Source organism: Acartia tonsa, chromosome 2 (genome assembly GCF_053477335.1).
Source record: "Acartia tonsa isolate MP-2025a chromosome 2, ASM5347733v1, whole genome shotgun sequence".
NCBI classification, from domain to species: Eukaryota; Metazoa; Arthropoda; class Copepoda; order Calanoida; family Acartiidae; genus Acartia; species Acartia tonsa.
This window is the reverse complement of record NC_137261.1, coordinates 16764432-16788345: the sequence shown is the minus strand read 5'-3', so window position 1 is coordinate 16788345 and position 23914 is coordinate 16764432. Positions and strand designations below refer to the sequence as shown.

The window sequence follows — 23914 nt, the reverse complement described above, 5'->3', positions numbered from 1 at the left end:
TCTTTATTATTATTGAAGATGTAAAATAAGATAAGATAAGATAAGATTTATTTCCTCTAAGGTGCATATAAATAGGGCGAGTTACTAATAAAGTTACAATTTTTATAACTAATTGGTTTCTTCCTGAAAGAGATTGCATATTAATAAAGGTACTAGGTTTCTTCCTGAAAGAGATTGCAAATATATAAGATTCATATATTTAGTGCATATCTTTCATAACATTAACATATAACAATGATTGTAATTTATTAGCATTTTAGGTTTCGAAACATATTATACCATTTATGTACCTAGCTCAGGGCTGTAGTGAACTACTCCTTCCCCGTTCACCTACATTTTATTTTTTTTTACTATACGATTGATTTATAATTGAACACTGAGCAAGCTGAGAAGCGAGTGGATGGCTTAACCCCAGCCGATGTACATCAATGTATCAACCATTGTTTGTCTTATCCATTTATATCCCTAAAGTATTAGAATATTTTTGTTCCTGATAGAATTAATGAGATGATTTAAAACTGCTTGACGTTCAGAACTGGTTACAAATTTGTCCTCCTCTGTTATCTAAATAATAGTTATTTCCCGCATCGTATCATAAACGGCTTTCCGCGAATATAGATGTACAGTTATGAGATTAAAACTAGTTTTTATAACCCCGAGGTGCCGAAGGCACCGGCTTAAAAAACTGATTTTAATCTTATGATTGTACATTTTTATATTCGTAGAAAGCTGGATATAATTCTATGCTAGACATAGTTTTTTGGATGAGAACCGGTTCCTATCCACCGGATTCGAATGAATACGAGAAAATTTTATTCTCGTATTCATTCGAATCCGGTTGATAGGAACCGGTTCTCATCCATACGAAAAAACTATGTCTAGCAAAGTATTATATCCAGTTTTCTACGAATATAAAATGTACAATCATAAGATTAAAACTAGTTTTTTTAGCCGGTGCCTTCGGCACCACGGGGCTAAAAAAACTAGTTTTAATCTTATAATTGAACATTCTATATCCGCGTAAAGCCGTTTATAATACGATACGAGAAATAACTATTATCAAAATTTAAAAGTAAAACCAGGGAGGAAGGGGGGCATTGGGCTTTTTATTACATTAGGAACCTAGTAATAGTGTCTAACTTTTTATCTTTGTGACGTAACAAAAATCAATCTCTTTTTCAGGGGTTTTCTTTCCCACCTCCACTCTCATCCTTCGATTTTTGTTACGTCACAAAGATAAAAAGTTAGACACTATTACTAGGTTCTTTGATTGGTTGGTTGATTAAGTTGAGTGTGCAGCCGTTCCAACCACTAACTGTATTCTATAGAAGAGATAATTTGTGTATAATCATTGAGACTATACATCAATTTATCGGTCATTGTCTTATCCCTTTAGTTCTCTAAAATAAAACGATGTCTGACTGTCCGTATGGACCTTAGGATCCCGTTAACGGGTTTGAATAAAAGGAATGACATTTGGAATATTTGTCAAAGATCTATTTCTGCAGAATTGATTAGAGAAAAAATACAAAATTAAAAATCTTTGCTTTTACAATATACGTGGTTTTGATTCTTGCAATTAGGAGCTTTACATTATAATTTGGAATCAGAAAACAGCCTAAAACCATTTCAAGATTTATGTGAAGCCTTCCTAAGATAGAGAAATAGATTTGTCCAGTAGTTAGCGAGATCTTGACGGACAGACAAAGATCCATACTAAGTATGCGCTATATTATAATATTTAATACTGCTTACCTTTTTATAATTATTCAGTTCAGAAAAAGAAAACTCTTTGAGTCCTCCACCTTAAAACAAAGAAGCTCTTTAGTGTGTTTATAAAAAATTGTCCCAAATGACATAATATAAGAATAATGGACTGTTCCAATATGACGTAATTCAGAATACTTAGGCCAAAATATTTTAAATGTGTCCCATTTTATAAAATTTTAAAATACAGGGTCTTTTTTTAAGAGATATGATTTAAAAAAAAACTTAATTATGCATAAAAAAAATATATAAAATGCTTGATATATTTGGAAACCTGTGCTGTGATATTTATCTTTAAATATTCAAAAATTATTAGCTCAACAAATTATGCCTTAAAAACCGGTTTTTTCAAAGGCCTTATTTTTTATAACCTTACTACTTTATATACTAGGATTATGTTATTTTTATAATGGATGTTTTGTAAAAAGTAAACATACCTAAATCTTCTCTGAGAGGTTTCGGAATCTTTAAATCTTCTAATCCTTGCAGAAATCTAAAATAAATAAATTGGATCATTTGGAAGAAAACGAAGTAGCGGGTTTCGTCTTATATTTACGGTTGGTATTGATAGGTTATTTTAGGTTAGGTTAGGTAAGTATTAAGTGTGTTGAAATTGGCCAGGCAGGGTTAAAGCCCCCCACAGTGGCTGGAAGTAGGAGAAAGACTTCTGTGAAAATACGACTAAAAAACAATCCGTCACTATGAGCTCGTTATCAATACAGTATCTACGCACAAGTGCAAACATACTATAAAATCTCTTATTTGTTTCTTTTTAATTTTATATGTTGTACAGTTTACTGTTTTATTTTTAACTACCTAGACATTTCAACAGCAGAGCTACTATTTTACAACGTAAAAATGCTTTTATGGTTTAGTGAGTCTTTTTAAAAGTTTTTATTTGCAATGTTTTAAGGTTTGTACCCTTTTTTTACTCAAGCTATTACTGCGGTAATTATAAACACAATTATAAAAGAAAATTGTTAACTATAAAATGATCTTACTGTGAATAAGTTGTGGTTATTTGAAAGGCTAGGCAGGTCTCGGGTTTACTCGTCACCTACGTCACAAGTAGCTTATAATAATAGCGTCATACAATATAAATGACAGATGAAAGGCCAGTATACATTGTTGGTAAAATATATACTGGCCTATTATTGGTTATTTTGAACAGATCTAAAGTATAGATGAATATACAGATAACTACCTCCCTCCCTTTTTCATTGACCTTTTTATCCTGCTACTAAATTGATTTCTGCTACTTAGCTGTGTTAATATATAACCGAAACAATTGCATTGGTTGATTTTCAACGACCTAATTGAGAGTCAGCACAGTTATTTAACGTCTTCCCCCTTTAGTGTTTTACTCTAATGTTGTTTGTGTTGTATGGCCTCATTTTTAATTAAGCACTATAAGCTGCTTCCCTTTGTCACAGTTACAGCGCGCGTATTGATGGCTATGTCGGGCAGCTGGGCTAGACGCGTGCGCAGGTAGCTAACTGTGCTCTCGGGTGCGTCTGCAGGAAATAATATCACAATATCGCAGTCCTAAAATACAAATTATATTAATAAAAAATATTTCTTTGACAAATTATGTTTTTTACTGGTTTTTTTTAAAAAAAACTCGACTTCCCCTCCCAACTCAAGTGCCCTTAGAGGCCTCTTTGGACGAAACTGCTAGCAATTAGAAAAATTAAAGTTTAAAAAACACAATATTGTACAATGTACATTCTAATGTTGAATAATTTAATTACACAATACATTAAACATTTAAATTCTCAATGTTTAAAGGAAATTTGAATTTCAAACATGAAATGAAATGAATTAAATTAGACCAGACATATAAATCATCCAGCATTTGAAACTTTAATTAAAAATTAAAAGGGATACATTATTTATTAGTTACAGAGTCAAGTATTAACAAAATGGTCGTGCCAACTGACAAAATAGAAGATTATCTTTTGGAATCTTAACTCAAATAGCAGCTAGGTAGAAAGTAAATTGCTCAATAGCATAGGAAATATTCAAAACAAATTTCAGTCCTTCATCTTAAAATTATGCTGAAAATACAAGGGTAGTCTAAATGGATAACCCCTTCTGGAGTCCCCAAAGTTGTTAGTAATTAAAAATAAAACTTTTGGGACCATTGTAATAAACAGCCCTCTATCTAAGTGAAAAATAACATTAACCATAAACTGAGCTGACAAACGGACGAACTGACATACATTTCTGAGTAGATTCGCTGTGAACAATCCTGACCTTTGATGGTAGAGTCTGTAGCCAGAACTTTTTAGCTGTCATCAAGTGTCCCGACCGTGGGATGCGTCGTCTAATCATTCTCGATGCTACAAAATAAATATATGCGGAAAGTGTCATGTATGACGTCATAAAATACGTCTAAATCTATCTTTTTTTTAGGGGTTTTCTTTACCACTATTCCTCTCATCCTTACTTTTTAGACGTATTTTTATGACATTATTAAATTAAATTAATAAAGGTAAAACTAAAGTGTATTTTTAAAAAAAATCATAGTCTTTTTCATTGTAAGATATAAATGCATTGGTGCATTCACACAAAGATTTAGTTGAGCACTGATAACCTACTCTCTTGATTTTTTAATAAATTGAAAATAAGGGGAAGGGGGAAGATTATAGGTCCAAGCAAGGTTTAGAAATTTTAGAAAAACTCAACCCTCCGAAGAGAAATAGGCCCTAGAAAAAAATTTCTTTACTTTTTCTAAAGTTAAGGTTGAAAATTGGTGTGGGGGGGGGGGTGTAGACTTTCTACTCCCCACCTCCATATTCCCAAGAGGCCTTTAGAGGGGTAGCCGTTAGTCGGGGATAAAAGAATGATTAGTAGCGAAGCTACTCTGTAATTCAAAATGTCCGTCCGTCTGAGGAAACGTGATTTTCTCGGCCCCTATAAAAGATAAAATACTGAAACTTTTTGACAACATTCCCATTATTAAGGAGCACAATTAACTATAAAACATCAATGGCGATCGGACTGCTTTTTAGCAGGTTTTAGGCTATTTTTATATTTTACACATTTTCCCCCATATCTTTGGTGTTTATGGTCCGATTTTCAAAATTCTTTCAGTTAAAGATGTCAAAATTAAAACTCGTCGTTTGAAGAAAACAACAATGACGGTTAGACTGTCCTTTGCAGGTTTTTGGCTATTTTTATATATTTCACATTTTCCCCCATATCTTTGGTGTTTATTGTCAGATTTTCAAAAAAAATTCAGTTATCGATATTAAAATTAAATTTTCAGCGTTTCAAGAAAAGAAAAATGGCGGTCAGACTACCTTTAGCAGGTTTTTCCTAATCAACATTTTATTGTGCTTCGCTACTTATTGATGTTGTCATCCTTGTTTTATAATATAAATAGTTGTTTCATTTAAAGATAGGATACAAAAGATAAACATTAGGTAATAAATCTTTTTTTTCCTTTTTCTTAAAGAAGCATTTTTACACCATTAGGTAGACTCAATAGGTACCATTATCATTGCTTTATTTAGTAAATATCAAATACAACAGAAGGTTTTCATTATTGAAATATATTATTTTCACAATTTAGCACTATACAAGTACTACATATCAAAGTAAATATTTCTGTAACTGAAATATTTTTGCTAAATAAATCAAAAGTTTTAAATTAATTATTTAAAGTTTTTCAATACGTGCTGTAGTGCCCAGGCAATGGATAGTTTTCAATAATTAAATCATAAATGTTTTCATAGGCGAATTTCACAATATAAACGATATTTTTTATTAAAAGTTATCCTTATAATAAAGTAACTGGATATGTGTCTGTCTGTCTGTGAGTGGTTACCGAAGGATCTCGCTAAATACTGAACCAATATGGTTCTCTTTTATATTCTGATTTTCCTAGCTCGTAGGATGGTTTATAACTTTTTTGGGTTAGGGTACCACCACCCTCCCAAAAAAATCGCCCCTAGAAAAAATGACCACCCTGAAAAAAATGCGGTTAAAATTTTCTTTTTAGAATCACAATTGAAAGTGGGGGGTAAATCCTAATAGTTATTGATCTACAGCCCATGGAAGTAGGTGGATAAGTTAGATGTAATCTGCTGGAAAGAATAGCACCTCTGTATCGGTTAGCGGCTGTTATTGCAGCAGCGGTTGAACTGTCACAGTTTTTAAACTCACACTACAAACAATGAAATCTGAGAAAAAAGTGTCACCTAATTTTCAAATATAGATGTTTTTATGTAACAATACCTTTCGACAAACCCCAAACTGTCTCAGTTTAGAGCAAGACGATTCCTGTGACGTCATATAAAAAGGGAAGGTGGAGGGAAAATCTCTTCCCTTTTCTCCCATCTCTTTTGAAGAGATTTTCTTCCCCCCTTCCCTTTTTCTTTCCCGAAACGTATATGACGTAACTGGAATCGTCTTGCTCTAAACTGGGACAGTTTGGGTTTTGTCTACCTTTCAATTCAATTGTTACATTTCAAATGAAATATTCTTTACATGAATGCATAAATCATCTTTGGTATGACGAAGCTTAACTGTAACTACTTCCAAGAAGAAAACATTTTTCCTTAAGCAATGGGAGAGAAAAAAGAGAGGATGGTTATTTTCAACCGTTTTGGGATATCCTACGCAATCTGTGTCTATCGGTGTTTCCATAAACATACCATCATTTTAAAAAGCTAATTAAAGGTTTATGAAATTTTCAAAAAAGCATCTAAAAATTCTTTAGATATTTTTATTTAAGCACTGAAATGTTACATAGGACTTTTTCTAATATACAAGTTTACCAGTATTGTGGCAACTTTATTGATGTATCGAAACCATGTAGAGGATTCTCTTTATGTCTCTTTTCTATATTTATCTCTCTCTCTCTCTCTCTCTCTCTCTCTCTCTCTCTCTCTCTCTCTCAGTCTCTCTCTCTCTCTCTCTCTCTCTCTCTCTCTCTCTCTCTCTCTCTCTTTCTCTCTCTCTCTGTCTCCTCTCTCTGTCTCCTCTCTCTGTCTCCTCTCCCTATCTCTATCTTTCTCTCTCTCTCTCTTTCGCTCTTTCTCTCATATCTCGTACTACTTTTCGCCTGTTTCTTTTTTCCTATTTTCTCTCTGGTATTGCTTTTATATTCATTTAAGGCAAGTTATTTAGATAATACAGCATGTAATTTAATAAGCTGACAATAATTGACAAAAATGAAAAAAAGAACAAAAACAGCTAAAAAATAAGAGCAGTTTATATTTTGTCACCTGAAACAATTTTCTCCTCGAGTGACATACGGACAAGCAAAAGCAAAAAATAAGACACACAAGTCAAACATTAAATACCCTTTCTCTTCTAATTTGAAAATTACAAAAATTGCTATCTTTCAGCTTTTGTGTTTTGTATGACCTCTGCCTCTCAGAGTATATGAAAAGTATAAACTCTTTCAAATTTACAACGCACTTTGATGCTATTTCATTATAATCTTTATACTGTTAAAAGCGAAGATTTTTTATGATTAGGGTAGGTCCTTCCATACGTCCGTCCGTCCGGAACGGATTGATTTTTTTGTTAACGTAGACATGTAAGAATTGTCCTATCGATTTCAAACTTTACATGATGATTCCTGTAGTAGCTTAGTACCATTTAGAGAGCGTAACAACTCTATAATAGTTGCCAGAATGTCCTCACGTCCAATTTAAACATGTTGGTTTTTATTTTTTTAACTACAAATTTTTATGTGATATAATTATCTGATTGATCTGATTTTTGGAATACTGATTCCTAGGACAACAAAGTACAATGTTAAAAGCAAAAAATCTCTATTTTCAAGTTCTAAAATATTGTTATGTCCTGTCCTTTAACATTATCCTGTCCCAGAGCTTCGCTTTTATGGATGTTGTCATCCTTGTTTTAAAGACACTATGATACATCTCCTTAGAATATACATATATAGTAATGCCGGAAATACCCATCTATAAACACTGCAGGGAAAAGAGAATGTGATTCTGTCAAACAATTCTAAGTGAAAATTTCCACTCAACCCCCTTCCCTATTTTCTCCCCCTTTTTACCCACTTTCCTTTCAGTTACACCAAAAAATAAGTTTTACTCCAACTTTACTCCGACAAAATATTTAATTTTCGGCAATTTCAAATGATATTAATTGACCAGAATAGCAGTTAACACTAGTACTATAATATATGCGAGTACTAGCGGTTGCGCCTCTAGCATCTAGGAGCTCTGTATTCGTAAGGGAAAGTAGGAAAATAGCTTAAAACCAAACTTAGATATAAAATTAAATAGCCTAAAACCATCCAGGGACCTATAAGATGCTTCCATAATATAGGCTCAGTAGTTTTCAAAAACTTAATTTTACAAAGTAAATTCTTAGATTCAGTATGAACCATATTAAGATTCTGAGTATGTAAACTACATAATTGGAAAAAATACGATGTATAATTGTGTTATTAAATCTATTTAAATCTAGTTAATAATAATAGGTTTTTTTTAAAAGAAGAATTTTAGTTAAAAGAAAAAACAAAGGAAGTTTGCCAAATAAATTCAATCAAATAAACAGGAAACATTTTAAAATTTGAAGACGAAGAAAGTCGCTCAAAAATCAGCATGTGACGTCATAAAAATGAGGGATTGTCCATCTCTTTTTTAGGGGTTTTCTTTCCCACTCATCCCTCATTTTTATGACGTCAGATTTTTTTTAAGGGCTTTCTTTGTCTTCTAAAATTTTCATGTTATATTGTTCATTAAGTACTCAAAGAAAAAAATTCTAGGTTTAAATCTTAAACAACAAGGTTGTTTTATGTTTATTTTTTATGAGGTAAAGTCTGAAAATCAATTAGTTGATTGCTTTGAACACTTTTACTAAAGATTTTATATAAACAAAGAAGACAACATACATAAAAGCGGAGCTCTAAAATTAAGGAAAGTAGGACAAACGAATAACAACTCTTGTAGAGTGTCAAAACTTAAAAAGCAGAACATTAATTTGTAAATATAAACAAATTGGAAAAAATATTGTAATCTATTGTTCTAGAAATCATTACTTCAAAAATCAGATGAATAGGATATTATAGCATGTTATAAATTATCGTACAGAATTTCTAGAAATGTTAAAAAAGTTGCCACGCTTCCTAAATCGTACCTAACTGTTATAGGAATCATCATTGTAAGTATGAAATTGATAGGTCTAATATGTTTATACGAACGTACTATAATTATAGAGAAGCTTCGCTTTTAAAAGAACAGTTGTGTATCTCTTAAGATCCCTGTAACTTTATACATTGAAAAATGTAGCCAAAATTCCCTTAAATTTTTATTTAGCGGCTGAGAGCATTTTTGTTCCCTAGTTTGTGCAAAAAGATTAATCTTTATATAAAAACTCTTTATTATCACGTATTTATACAAGATAAAAGCTGGCAGTTTTACTCAAAGTGCCTATTAGAACATAGGAACACCCCGATACTTTATTATAAAACTAGAGGCCTCTAGGGGCACTTGAGGAGGGGGGAGTCGAGAACCTAGTAATAGTGTCTAACTTTTTATCTTTTTAACGTAACAAAAATCGAAGGATGAGAGGGGAGGTGGGAAAGCAAACCCCTAAAAAGATAAAAAGTTAGACACTATTACTAGGTTCGGAGTAGAATTTAATAACCCAATTTTTAGATTTTTTTAAAACTAAAAAATTTTTTTTTGGGGTGAAAGTCTTTTTTTTTGGGGGGGGAAGGTTTTTTTTTCATTTTTTGGGGGGTGTTGGGGGTGTCCCACCCCCAAGAAAATAGTTATAATCCTGCCCGAGACCTATGAAAAGCTACCCTGTTAAGGAGAACCCGCGGTTAGCGAGATCCTTCGGTACAAACAAGCTCACAGACATCCTATTACTTTAGTATAAGGATTATTTTGAGGTTTAAGGGTTTGATTGCAGTTGGTGAGTGCAATCAGTTGGGATATAATTCCATTTAAAAATGACGTCATAGAATACAAATGACCAATGATAGGCCAGTATTCATTTTACCATTGGTCAATTACAATGCATACTGGCCTATCATTGGTCATTTGTATTGTATAGCGTCATTTTTATTAGGCACTTTGAGCTGCATCAATAAACTTTTCTGCTTGCTACAAATAATAATTTTTATGATATGATATTTAGTCATCAACAATTGATATGTAATATTTGATTGGTGAAAAGTTGAAAGCAAAATCAATTTACCTTCGTGAAGTCTTGATTTTGCATCTCTCCATCTTGGAGTTGAGGGACCACCTAAAAACAAACAACAATCAAAATATGCAAAAGTTAACTTGCTATAATTTGTTAAAGGATGGCTCATTTCAGGACACAATACAATCTGTCCCGATTTTGTATTACTTTTGCGGAACATTATTCCAGTTACGTCATATTTTTCTTTCCCGAAAAAGGGAAGGGGAAAGAAAAAAAGGAAGGGGAAAAGAAAAAAGAGATGGGAGAAAAGGGGGTTTTCCCCATCTCTTTTGAAGATATTTTCTTCCACCCTTCCCTTTTTCGGGAAAGAAAATTATGACGTAACTGGAAAAATGTTCCGCAAAAGTAATACAAAATCGGGACAGATTGTATTGTGTCTGATTAGATTTACTGAAATAGATATTTGTTATTAATAAAAAACAGAAAGAGCTTAAGACAAAAAAACCAGGGATCGGAAGCCTCACGTAAGCCGCGCATAAGCCTCAGTTTTAAACCTGCTTGTGAGCAGAAAAAAAAAATTTAAGAAAGAAGGATTGTCTGCTAAAGAGCCGTTTTATACATACAGCTGAATTTTATAGTGATAAAATCACGATTTCACTGAGGCTTACACGCGGCTTACGTGAGGCTTCCGATCCCTGAAAAAAACGATTATCATATACTAGCAGGTACGCCCCTAGAAGCATCTAGAGGAACTTAAGGTGGGAAAGGGAAAAGTCGACCCCCTCCCACCCCCCCCCAATTTCAATTTGGGGTTAAGAAAAAAAAAATTAAGTGTGGGGGTGGGGGTTTGGCGGTTGGAAGAAATTTTTTGTTGGGAAGGGGATGACATCCCCCAGAATATTTAAAAACCTTCCCTGAACATATAAGAATCTTTACTGTAAAGGAGAACTATATGGCTTTAGGGTTAGTGAAATCCTTCACTACAGACAAAGAAAGCTTACTACTTTATATAATACTAGCGGCTACGCCCCTAGAGGCCTCTAGTGGCACTTTAAATGTTTTTGTTTGTTAAAGTTAATTTTTATGACGATACCTCTTTATTTGACGTTGAAGTCTCCCCTAATTTTTTTAAAATTTCGATTTTTTGTCATTTCTCTTGGGAGGGTGGTGGTACCCTCCCCCAAAATAGTTATAAACCTTCCCGGGACTTATGAGAAGCTACCCTGTTAAGGAGAACCCGATCGGTTCAGCGGTTAGCGAGATCCTTCGGTACACACAGACAGACACACAGACAGACACACAGACAGACAGACACACAGACATCCTGTTACTTTAGTATAAGGATTTTGTATGATAGAAATAATAATCAACTCTCTTAATTGATAATGTACTTTGTATTGTTGTAAAAATATGACTCATTTATATATACTTTCACTACATGGTTGATATGTTACTACTAACATAGTACAAACACTCTCTTCATGCAGGGATCTAAAGGGATAAGACAATGGCCGATAAATTGATGTTTATTCTCAATGATAATACACAAATTACCCTGTCTTTAGATTCAAATTATTTGTTGAAACGCTTTGGCACTTAACAAAAATCAATATTAGTCCTCAAAGTTGTTATCTTTAAGTACTAGTGTAATAAACAGCCCAATATCCCCTCCCTCAATGCTCTTCATGCACTAATGATTCGATTGTTAACAGCAAAGATATTTCTATTTCTGGTGTCCGTAAGTGTAGTAATTTTTTATGTAATTTTGTTTATGAGTAATAAATATAGTAATATAGATAGTTCTAATGATTATAAAATTATATAAAGATTACTGTAACTATAGGGTATAATTTAGTAAAGATAGCAACTAAACATTAACAGAAGGTCTGAATTTTCTCCTGTCAATATATCCACATATACTATATACATTATGGTGAACAAGTATGTCCAATGGAAATGGGGGGGGGGGGGGGGGTAAAGGGTTGATTATCAGTGCTGAACATCCATTTAATTTTTGTTTGTTTCTTATTTATCACGAAATTGTTTAATTTCTGTTTTATGCATGGATATTACGGGATAAGACAATATATTGATAGATTTATGTAGACCTCAATTATAATAAACAAAATAACCTGTTGGATTTAATTAAAATTTATGGTGGAATAATAAAAAGACACTGCAGTTTCTGCAAACTCTTCAGCAAACAAACAAGATATCTTTGGGGAACAGTATGATTCAAAGGTGTCAGACTGAATAAGCAGAGTATATATGAATGAGTTTTAACAAAACTGTACGAAAATTTGTTGCAAAACAGAATACTGCTTAATGGACATACTTCCATTGTTAGAACTAGATTAAAGAGATGCTTCGCTTATGATACTGTACTTTTTTGTTATAGGAACCATAATCAATCGAACATTTTACCGAACTGTTATAGGAATCATCATGCAAAGGTTGAAATTGAAAGGACAATTCCAACCTGCTTAAAGTAACGAAAAGTGCTTCGTGTTACTGAACATTGTAATCCTTGTTAATTGTTACTCAATATTACCTATTTATATTTTTATGGTTTCTTATAAATTATCCAAATATTAACATTTCGTGTTGTGGATATTTTTAGTTATTTTATGAAGAAAATTATTTATACCAGTTATTTCCTGAAAAAAAGTGTTATATTAGTTATTTCTCGCATTGTATTATAAACCGCTTTCCGCGGATATAGAATGTACACTTATAAGATTAATATCATTTTTTTTAACCCCGAGGTGCCGAAGGCACCGGCTAAAAAAACTAGTTTTAATCTTATGATTGTACATTTTTATATTCGTAGAAAGCTGGATATAATGTGGTAGGCGGCATCATACGGACAAGCCTTTTCTAGAGTATGCGATGCTCCGTGTTTACCAACTCACACCCCGGCGCTAATCCCAGCTTATCATCATTCTATCCAGCCCCTCTCTGGGCATTGTCTACACATCAGAAGCGGCGGTCAACTTGGACACCGCTGATAATGGGAAGGCGCTGCCCCTCTCCCCTTCATGCCCCCAGCAACCTACCCTTTTCTGGGAGATGTCTACCTTCCCCCTAACGGGAACCTACCACTCTACTGCTCACCTGAATGGGGCTCCGCCCCATCTCCCCCACACCCTCTTCTACCTAACCCATTTATCATCTATTTTGTATATAAACTAGTAACCTTATTATAAATGTATTCAGTTCAAATATATCTCTTTAACAGTAACTACTTGTAGTTCTTTATTGATAGAATCTTTAAGGCTAGGGGCTCTTTTGAATCGAACTCGCGTTGTAGGGTTGAAATGCTTCACCCCTACCACAATAATACGATGCTAGACATAGTTTTTTCGTATGAATTAGAACCGGTTGCTATCCACCGGATTCGAATGAATACGAGAAAAAACTTTATCACCCTTAACTCATGTTCATAACTATGTGCATTAATAGAAGATTTTATACTGATGCAAAATGTTTAAAATAACTTTTTCTTTTTAGTTACTAAAAAAAGATTTTAATAAATGTTGATTTGCTAGTTATACAGACAGTATCCAAAATTTTCAACCAATAATTATAATAATTCTTTCATCATTTAGGATGTATTTCTGTTTTGTTGTCTTATCCTGATGATCCCTGTTGTAAACCTGTATCAATATGATAAATAAGCAATGTTTAATATGTAAATTATACCTGTTTTAAAATATGTAAACATGGGCGTGCACAGTATTTTACAAAAGGGCGCGTACAGTCTTTAACAAGCATTAGAGTAAAACAATAGAGGGGGAGGGGGTTAAATTACTGTATGTCCCCTTGCCGAGGATACTGTGGCGATATTCAATTGGGTTTTTCAAATTCAACCAATAGCTTTGGGAATAATACCACAGCCTAGTCGCTACAAAAAAAGTAGATAGCAATTTGCTAGCAGACGAAAAAGTTCCCCAACAGGGGGATCCAGGTAGTTGTAGTTGGTTTAAACGTATTTTTATGACGTCATGCATGACACTTTTAGGCGCTTCAAAATTAAATATAAGCTTTTTTAACGCTACCCTTGATTATTTATGAAACTTCCCTTGATTCAGAGAGGGGTTTGTAAACTCTACACCCCCCCCCACAGGCCCCTCCTGCACGCCCTTTATCTAAATATAAATTTTTGAAATTCTTGAATTGACACAGAAAATTGTCTCCAGATATTTCCATTCAATTTAACTTCTCTACAAAAACCAGGGATCTACAGGGATAAGACAATGACCAATAATTTGATGTAGACCCCCAATGATGGTACACAAAATAGCCCTTCTGTATCTGTAGATTACAATTAGTAATTGAAACGTTTGGACACTCAACTTAATGAACCAACCAACCAAAAGTCAATAAATGTAGCCAAAGTTGTTGAGCCACCGAATGAGAAAATGTTATATAAAACTTTGGGGACTAGTGTAAAAAACAGCCCAATGTCCCCTTCCTCCCTTACCAAAAATCAAAGAGTTCATATAATGCAAAAAAATATTTCTTTAACCTATTTCTTTAACTTATATAAAATAGTAAGCTTCTTATAGGTCCACGGATTGTTTTAGGCTATTTAATTTTTATAAAAAATCTTGGTATGGTTTTAGGCTATTTTTCTGCAGTTACATTTTCCTTCAAGTATATGGCCCATAGATACTAGTGGCGCAGCCTGTAGAATATTAAAATTCGTTGCCATCTTTTATAATTTCAAGTTAAAAGTTATTTTGGCCAAAAACATTGGAATTATTGTGTTTGTTTGGACACTATGTGAGATATATTTCTATATTTTACCAATATTTATATTTTAACCCTTGAAAAGTTATTTCATATTTTTAAACAGGGGGGTGAGGTATACTTCATAAGACATGTTCAAAACAGATATCTTCAACGATTTGCATACATCCCCAATTATGTAAAGAAACTTACCACTTTAATCAAATAAAATTATTGGTAAAAATGTTCGATATTGATAGTTTAAGTACCAAAAAGATGATATTTGCATGTTCGTCCATCTAAAACTTAAAGTAAAGGTCAACGAAATTAAACAAAGAAAGAACAAATAATGGCATTAAAAGTAGAGTGGCCAAACGTTTCAACCACTAATTGATACATACAAAAAGGTAATTTTGTGTTTCATCATTGGGGACTTACGTCAATTTATAGACCATTGTCTTATCCCTTTAGATCCCTGGATTTTGTGCTTCTAAATTTAGATCCCTCACATCCATGGGGCCTAGGACCTGGAACATTAAATTTTGCATGAAGTGAGAGTTAAAAAGGAAAGTTATCTCTTTATATCCTGCACTGGATTTCAGGGAGGGAGGGGATACTGGGCAGTTTATAGCCCCTAGTTCCCCCGAAGTTTTATAATAAAGTTTTTTATTCGTTTTATTAGTGTCCGAACGTTCCAACCACTAATTGTTATCTAAAAAAATTTATCAGCCATTGTCTTATCCCTGTGAACCCCTGTCTTTAAACCCTGCGCTGGATTTGCAATTGTTGCACCTCAAATCAGCCATGTCCATTTCATACAACAAAATAAAGTTTAAATTATCACATAGTGCTGGAACGTGTCATGGATGACGTCACTGAAACACTTATTATTAATTTTTTTTTAAGTTGAAACGTCTTGACACTTAACTTAATGTACCAACCAACAAAAATTCAAGCCGATGATTTAAAAAACGTTATTATATAACTTTGTGGACTAGTGTATAAACAAACAAACCATTGTCCTCTGCCTTCCGATATAAAGTTCTATATTTGAAACCGCTAAAAAAGGTTGTTTTATTTTATTTACTTTTCTAATGCAGTATTTTTGCAAATTAAACAGTGTTTATTTTTTTTGGAAGAACACTATCTATTTCCCTACATACTAGCTTACCAATAAGTGCAAAACTTTTGCACATTCAAATTTAATTATAGTATCAAAAAGAAAATAGTTATATCCGCAATGAAAAAAAGATTGAAATAAAGGGACAACAGTCAATTTTAATACCTCAAGTCTACAAGAGGCCGCGCCTATAGCTTATAGAGAAGGAAGGGTGCCTTAAATAGCCAAAAACTATCAAATAAATTGATTTTTAAAATATAATAGATTAAAACTATCTTCTACCTATATGATGTTCCCCTATCAAATGGAGAAAGCAATCGGGTCAGTAGTTGGCGAGATCTATCGAATAAAGGAAAACCCTACTACTTTGTTATACACTAGCGGCTATGCCCCTAGATAATTAGAGGTGGGTAAGTCGAATTCCCTACTTTCAATTGTAGTTTTAAAAAGAAAGAAAAAATAAGGAATTTATGGGGGGTAGTCATATTTTCTAGGGACAATTTATCTTGGAAGGGTAGTGGTACCCTCTCCAAAAATAGCAATAAACCTGCCCAGAACCTACGAGAAGCTACACTGTATCGGTTTAGCTGTTAGTGATATCCTTTGGTACACACAGACAGACATACAAAGATACTGTTACTTAATTATAAGGATAAGTTATATTAAACTTTATGGATGTATGTTTTTATGTCTAAAATAAGCTATTGGTTTATTTATACTATAGATTCATTACATGTCAGGGCTTTGGTGGCCTTCAAGAGAAATATCCCCATAGTATTATAGTACCATTCAATCAAAATTAAATTTTCTTCTCTTTTACCTATAAATACATAACTTTATTTTTGTAGGTGTGACCCCTAACATCTTTTTAAAATTCTATAGGTGCCTCTTTAAATTAATTATAATAGATTTAAAACTATTTGAAATATGATACATATATTATGCATGTATTATTATTCTATCTAACGTGCTTACTTCTCCCAATATCTGTTGTTTCCTCCCCATCAGACATAATGACACTATTCTAATAATGTTGCATATGAAAATTTAAAAATCACTGTTTCTTGAAAGCCTCCTAGTCCTTGGCACTTTAACTCGTTGTTTTATTTATATTTGGAGGGTTGGTTATTGTTTTCTATTGGAGGATATGTTAGCCCATACTGGTTTGAAAGTCAAGTTACACTGTTGGGTATTCTCTTCAGCAAAATAAGAGTCAGCTGAGAGCAAATTTTTTCACATCCTAAAGTCAGCTTTCGAACTCCAAAATTTCAAATTCTAAATTAAGCACAATGTTTGGCAAATTCCAACGATATATTTTACACATTCAAACAAAATATTTTAAGATTTTATTAAAGTCAGCTTTATATCAAAAAGTGAAAAAAATCCTGTTTTAAAGACACAGAGACCAACGGAGAGTATTTGTTCTACTTTACTCTCTTTGCAGAAATTACTAAAAGAATATTGTTTTTATCTTATATTTATTTTTATATTTAGTAGTTTGACTTAAACAGCGCATTTGACACTTGATCAACTTTTTTCCCCTCGATTAAAGCAAGGTATACAGTAAAGTTATTGAGAATTGTAAAAATGAGAATTTTTTAAATAAGGGTGTGTGTGGGTGTGATAGGGGTGTGTGTAATGTATGGTTAGAAAAGCTATAAATAGTAAATAATGGTTAAATATACAAACTAAATAGGACGACATTTAACAATGTTTATATAGTTCCAATTAATTACCTAGCATACATAGAAAAGTAAAGCTTTTAAAGCTAATTGTTAATTGATCTAACGCTAACGTTTGATAAGACTGATAAAAATTTTATTTTTTTATTTCCATATGTCCCAAATCAAATAATTTAATATAATAAAGCGAAACTAAATAACTTGAAAAAAATAGTATAGTGTGTCGTCATAATAACTACAAATTTAAATTTATATAAAGAAATATATATTAAATCTTAATAAATGCATAATCCTTATAATAAAGTAACACAATGTTTGTCTGTATTAAAGGATCTCACTAACCACTGAATCGGTATGGTTCTCCTTTACAGGGTAGCTTTTCATAGGTCCAGAGAAGGTTTATAGCTATTGGGGAGAAGGGTACCACCACCCTCCAAGAGAAATGTCCGTAGAAAATCCACTCCCCCCAAAAAATATTTCTTTTAAAATCTTAATTGGGTTATAAAATTCAACTCCTCCCTCCTCAAGTGCACCTAGAGGCTTCTAGGGGCGTAGAGCTAGTTGCTTAAGGCTTAAAGACATGTGAGAAAAGCTACCTGGCCCTTTCTCTATAGATATACAAAATAATGCTCGTCTTGTCTTGTTTTACAAATTGCTCAACCAGAAATAATATGTAAACAAGGATATCAACTTCCAGCTGGACAAACGGACAAAGTAAGTTATATAGCATATGTTCTGAACATGAAACAATTTGTAATGAAAAACTTCATGTTTAAATACTTGTAAGTTGTTAATTAGATATTTACATCCTTTTATATAAAGTAGTAAGTTTTTTTTCTGAAGCTTAAGATCTTAATAACTACCAAACCTTTCTGGTTATCTGTTTTAGGTAAGCTTCACGTAGATACTGTAATGGTTTTAGGCTATTTTGTTTCAGATCTAAGTCTTGGAATGGTTTTAAGCTATTTTTCTGACCTTCCATATACCTTTGAATATAGAGCCCCTAGATGGTAGGGGCGCAGCTGCCTGTTTATGTATATACTGGATGCTTTTTGGTACAGGGAATTTTCACAAACAAATTTTCTCGTCTATTCTAAATATTAGCCGAGAAACTCTCGTTTCCCAAAAATGTTTCAAACAGACGGAAATTTTAAATGATAAAGTAGCTACGGTACTAAAAACAAATATTGTATTTTTATATACATATGTTCAAGTAAGAAAAGATATACTAATATTGAATTAGGGTTCTTCATTTGCTGTGTCTATCTAATATAAAATATAAAAAATATAAATGTGATCGTTTTAACAATTTTTTTTCATAAATATTTCTCAATTTTTATAGTACTTTATTTTAGAGAAATGTCGATCTCTGTTATATTTGACACTTTTTATTGCTGCGCTGTTTAATTGTAAATTTTGTCTATAAACTGTACTCTGTATATCTTGTAGATAACTTGAAAATTACGTCATACAATACAAGTGACCAATAATAGGCCAATAGACATTTTACCATTGGTCGATTACAATGTATAGTGACCTATTATTGGTCATTTGTATTGTATGATATCATTTTTATTAGGTAATTTAAGCTGCTTCTGATTACAAAAATTTGAAACATGCGGCTAACTATTCCTTTAGAACAAACCTGAACATTATGCGCAAAAAGGGCCTAATATGAATTGTTCATTCCAACTAGGGGTACAGGGATAGGGAAATTAATAAAAAAAACAATAAGGGTAAATTGGAGTAATCTGGTTTATGGTTCTACTAAAAGGAACGCCCCTAGAGGCCTTTAGGATTCCTTGGGTGTAGGGAGAGGTTGTGAAAGTCCACCATCCCCACTTTGAATAGTAGTTTCAAAATGAAAAAGTTTTAGCACACTTTTACAATGTACAATGGGAAGACCACAAGACATAAAGTTGCAACACCTAGCGGCACTTTTAAATATTGGCGATTTCTCTTGGGTAGGTTTTAGTACCCTGCCCAAAAATAGTTAAAAACCTTCCATGAAAAGCCACATCGTAAAGGATATCCTTTGATGAAAACAGACTAATAAGATCTTGGTACTTTATTATCAGGAATACACTCGTCAAATTTCTTTACCAAATTTTTTCAAACATTCATGCAGACATATAACACTTTTGCATAAATTTGATTATTTTCCATTGTCCTCTTTATCTCTGATTACTAGAAACTATCTTAATATTTCTACGTCTCATTTCCTACATATTTTTTTATAACCTACTATATTTATACATTTTTACTACAAATGTTTTTGTTGTGTATTATTTATTTTAACTTTTAAACATTTGTATATTTATTTTTTATTTATTCATCTTTTTTCATGATATAACAACATTGTAATAACATGGCATTATAGTGGCTATGCCCCTAGAGGCCTCTAGAGCACTTAACAATGGGGATGCGGAAACCCTTTTCAATTTAAATTTTAAGAAGAAAATGAAAGTAGTATTTTTTCTGTGAGGCGATTTTTCATAGGTTGGTAAAGGTACTCTCCCCCAAAATAACTATAACCTTTCCTGGACCTAGGAAGCTTAATTGTAATGGAGAATTATATCAGTACAGCGTTTATCAAGATATTTCGCTACGGACAGACATACATTTTTATATTTAATGTAAGGATAAATCCAGGTATATTTCTAAATGTGCCTAAAAAATACAATTTCATTCTCATTGTTTTATTTTGCTTTTTTAAAACCCTCTTTTGATCTTTTAAATGTGTCTTAATATCTTTTACAGTGTTCGGAATAGTAATTATCATTTGGACGCCCAGAAGAGGATTAATAAAAAAAATATTGACTATTGGGTGTCGGATAGATAGGAAAATCAGTTACTCATATATGAAGATCTTTATTGGCTATGGTTCCATGAAATTGCACAACATTGCACCAACATTTATAATAGACACTTTCCCATTTTATTTATCTTGTCGAATCATGTCAATGATTTTAAGAACTTCTTGGTACCATGGTTTAAGCTCATTTTTACCTATTTTTGGAGATAATAAAAATGTCATGTGGACGTCATAAAAAATCAGTCTAAAAAGGGGAGGATGATAGGATAAGTGGGAAAGAAAATCCCAAAAAAGAGAAATAGATATAAACGTATTTTTATGAAGTCACACCTGACACTTTCTGTATCTCCCCAATCATGTGAATTATAAGCATTAAAACATAATTCGGGTTTTTACCCTTCCATCCCCCTATCCAAAAAAAAGTGTATATCTATGAACCCCTCCTCATGAGAATCTTTTAACCCCTAAGGTTGATCGAATTAAACCTTTTTTTGAGATTTTATACGCTGTTCCCTCTAATAAAAAGCTTGGATGTCCCTGAATGTTTAGGTAACTGCAAAGCCTATGCTTATATTAGAACTGGTTAAGAAGAACTACAAAAAAATATCCAAGACTCATTGATGCACTTGGGATTCGCAAATACAGAATTATGGTTTAGAACCTGCCTACGTAAATATCCGACATTATACATTCTTTCCTTTGTTTGTTAAAGGAAAATATCAAGGTCAATTCAAGGGATCTTAAAGGATAAGACAATGATCAATACATTAATGTATTTTTCAAATAATTGTCAGTAATTTTCTACTTAGTAGATTAAAATCATTAATCAATAAGTTTGGAAACTCATAGTGTTTTCAGTCAATATCCCCTCCCTACCTGGTAAATTCAAAGATTTTAAGGAAAACCTAGAATAAATTATTCATGTTTCCAAGCTATTTTTTTTTCTTTAGAGAACTTACTTTCTTAGAAAGATAAAACTATCCAGAAAAGCAAGGATAAGAAATTAAACCAATTTGATATTTCTTACTTGTGCTTATAAATTTTAAAAACCCTTGGTTTAATAAAAAAAATAAGGAAAGATTTTTCTGGTATGGCTTTCTGATCCAGTTTTCTACTAATGTAAAAATGTGCAATTATGGTATTAAAACCAGTTTTGTTAATCCTTGCCTTTAACAAAACTAATTTTAATCAATATAATTGTACATTTTTATATCTGCGTAAAGCTGTTTTTAAACGATGCGATAAATAACATTTTTTTGTTATAATGTCATATATTTTGGTTTATTTCTACAATTAGAGATTATGTCAAAATTGAACAAAAACCTTTGTTACAGAGCAATTGATGTATGTAATAAATTATGCATTAATTTCTACAGTTAAAACACAGTCTTTTCCTCTAAAATATTTTGTAGCAGTTTTTAGTTTATTATAACTAGTAGTGTCCCTTTACAAGCTGTTTTTACCAAGTATTATTACATAGAAATTTTATGTAAACTATATTAGAACAAGTAGTGTCCCTTTACAACCTGTTTTTACCAAGTATTATAACATAGAAATTCTAAGTAAACTATATTAGAACTAGTAGTGTCTTTTTACAACCTGTTTTTACCAAGTATTATTACATAGTAATTCTATGTAAACTATATTAGAACTAGTAGTGTCCCTTTACAACCTGTTTTTACCAAGTATTATTACATAGTAATTCTATGTAAACTATATTAGAACTAGTAGTGTCCATTTACAAGCTTTTTTTACCAAGTATTATTACATAGAAATTTTATGTAAACTATATTAGAACAAGTGTGTCCCTTTACAACCTGTTTTTACCAAGTATTATTACATAGTAATTCTAAGTAAACTATATTAGAACTAGTAGTGTCCATTTACAAGCTTTTTTTACCAAGTATTATTACATAGAAATTTTATGTAAACTATATTAGAACAAGTAGTGTCCCTTTACAACCTGTTTTTACCAAGTATTATTACATAGTAATTCTATGTAAACTATATTAGAACTAGTAGTGTCCCTTTACAAATTGTTTTTACCAAGTATTATAACATAGAAATTCTATGTAAATTATATTAGAACGAATACTGTCCTTTTACAACCTGTTTTTACCAAGTATTATTACATAGAAATTCTATGTAAACTATATTAGAACTAGGTCATTTCCGACCTCATATATTCAAATACACATACTCTTTGTCTTATTTTGTAGATTCATTTAACTGTTTATCTATATATATATCCAATCCATTTATCTGTTCATAAAAATGTCAATATATTTATCCAATATCTATGTGTTTATATTATTGTATCTATCCTTATAAATATCCATATATCTATCTATCTATCTAGGTTCTATCTTTCTATCTATTTGTGGAAAATCACGAAAAACTGTAATTTATGAATCATTGAACTTCCCAATGTATAAGTATGAGAAATCATGCACACATACAGGAAGAATAGTTATTTCTCGCATCGTATAATAAACGGCTTTCCGCGGATATAGAAAGTACAATTATGAGATTAAAACTAGTTTTTTTAGCCCCGAGGTGCCGAAGGCACCGGCTAAAAAAACTGGTTTTAATCTTATGATTGTACAATTACATTTCTATATTCGTAGAAAGCTGGATATAATACGATGCTAGACATGGTTTTTTCGTATGGATAAGAACCGGTTCCTATCCAACGGATTCGAATGAATACGAGAAAGAAAAGTATAGATATATGGAATAAAAAATAATGGGATGTATTTTAAAACTATGAATGTTATGTTTATTATAAATAAAATGGCTGTCTTAATGCATGGGAAATTTATAGTCAACTTAATTACTCTAAAACAAGGATGATAACATCCATAAAAGCGAAACACTGAAACGCGCGGTAGGACAAACGGACATTAACATTTGTATATTGTCAGAGCTGAATAATCAGAATATAAATGTATAAGAGTCGAACCAAAATTGTAAGTAATTTCTTGAAAAACTGCTGAATAAAGGATAATGTTTATGGACATACTTACATTTTTAGAACTTGATTATAGAGTAGCTTCGCTTATAACATTATACTTTGTTGTCTCAGGAATAAATAAACCAAAAATCAGATCAATCGGATGATTAGATCACATGAAAATTTGTTGTTAAAAAAGTAAAAAAACCGACATGTTTAAAATGGACGTACGGACATTCTGGTAATAATTATAGAGTTGCTTCGCTTTCTAAATCGTACCTAACTACTAAAGTAATCACTATGCAAAGTTTGAAATCGATTGTACAATTCTAACATGCCTAAATTAACTAAAAAAGCTATCCGTTACGGACGGACGTACGGACGGACCGACCCTCATTATAGAAAAGCTTCGCTTTAAAAAATATACCAGTCCTCAATCAATGAGTTAAAAGGTTAGTCATGAAAAATTTTAATTTTGTAGCGAAGGATTTGTATTTATTTTGCTGTTTTGACAAAAAAAATTTTATTAAAGTTATCCTATTAATCAAATTTTTAGAACTCCTATTACTAGGACAATATGGTACAATAGTTGAAGCAATCCATAACTTAATTAAGTCCTAAAAATATATGTATGTCATAAAACAGTATCCTGTATTTAAGCAATTTAGAAACAAGTTCTTAATAACTTTGTTAAGACCTAA

The 23914-nt window shown here is 32.0% G+C and overlaps 1 protein-coding gene across 1 annotated transcript; it reads right to left on the bottom strand.

Moving 5' to 3' along the window:
* Window positions 1-465: 465 nt before the first annotated feature.
* On the bottom strand, window positions 466-16941 carry LOC145312407 (anoctamin-8-like). Its single transcript, XM_080151643.1, has 8 exons — window positions 16739-16941; window positions 9964-10014; window positions 4024-4109; window positions 3192-3312; window positions 2769-2826; window positions 2205-2260; window positions 1756-1805; window positions 466-564 (listed from the first exon to the last, which is right to left on the bottom strand). The coding sequence occupies exons 1-8, from the start codon at window positions 16773-16775 to the stop codon at window positions 466-468; spliced, it is 558 nt and encodes a 185-aa protein (XP_080007769.1). The 5' UTR covers window positions 16776-16941.
* Window positions 16942-23914: the final 6973 nt, after the last annotated feature.

Bases quoted from the DNA above. Each gene is read 5' to 3' on its own strand.
- LOC145312407 (XM_080151643.1), bottom strand. From the start codon at position 16,775: ATGTCTGATGGGGAGGAAACAACAGATATTGGGAGAA. The intron at 10,015-16,738 runs GTAAGCACGTTA...GTTTGTTTTTAG, and splicing joins AACAACAGATATTGGGAGAA to GTGGTCCCTCAACTCCAAGA. The intron at 2,827-3,191 runs AGGGAAGCAGCT...TACTTGTGACGT, and splicing joins GCGCGCTGTAACTGTGACAA to AGGTGACGAGTAAACCCGAG.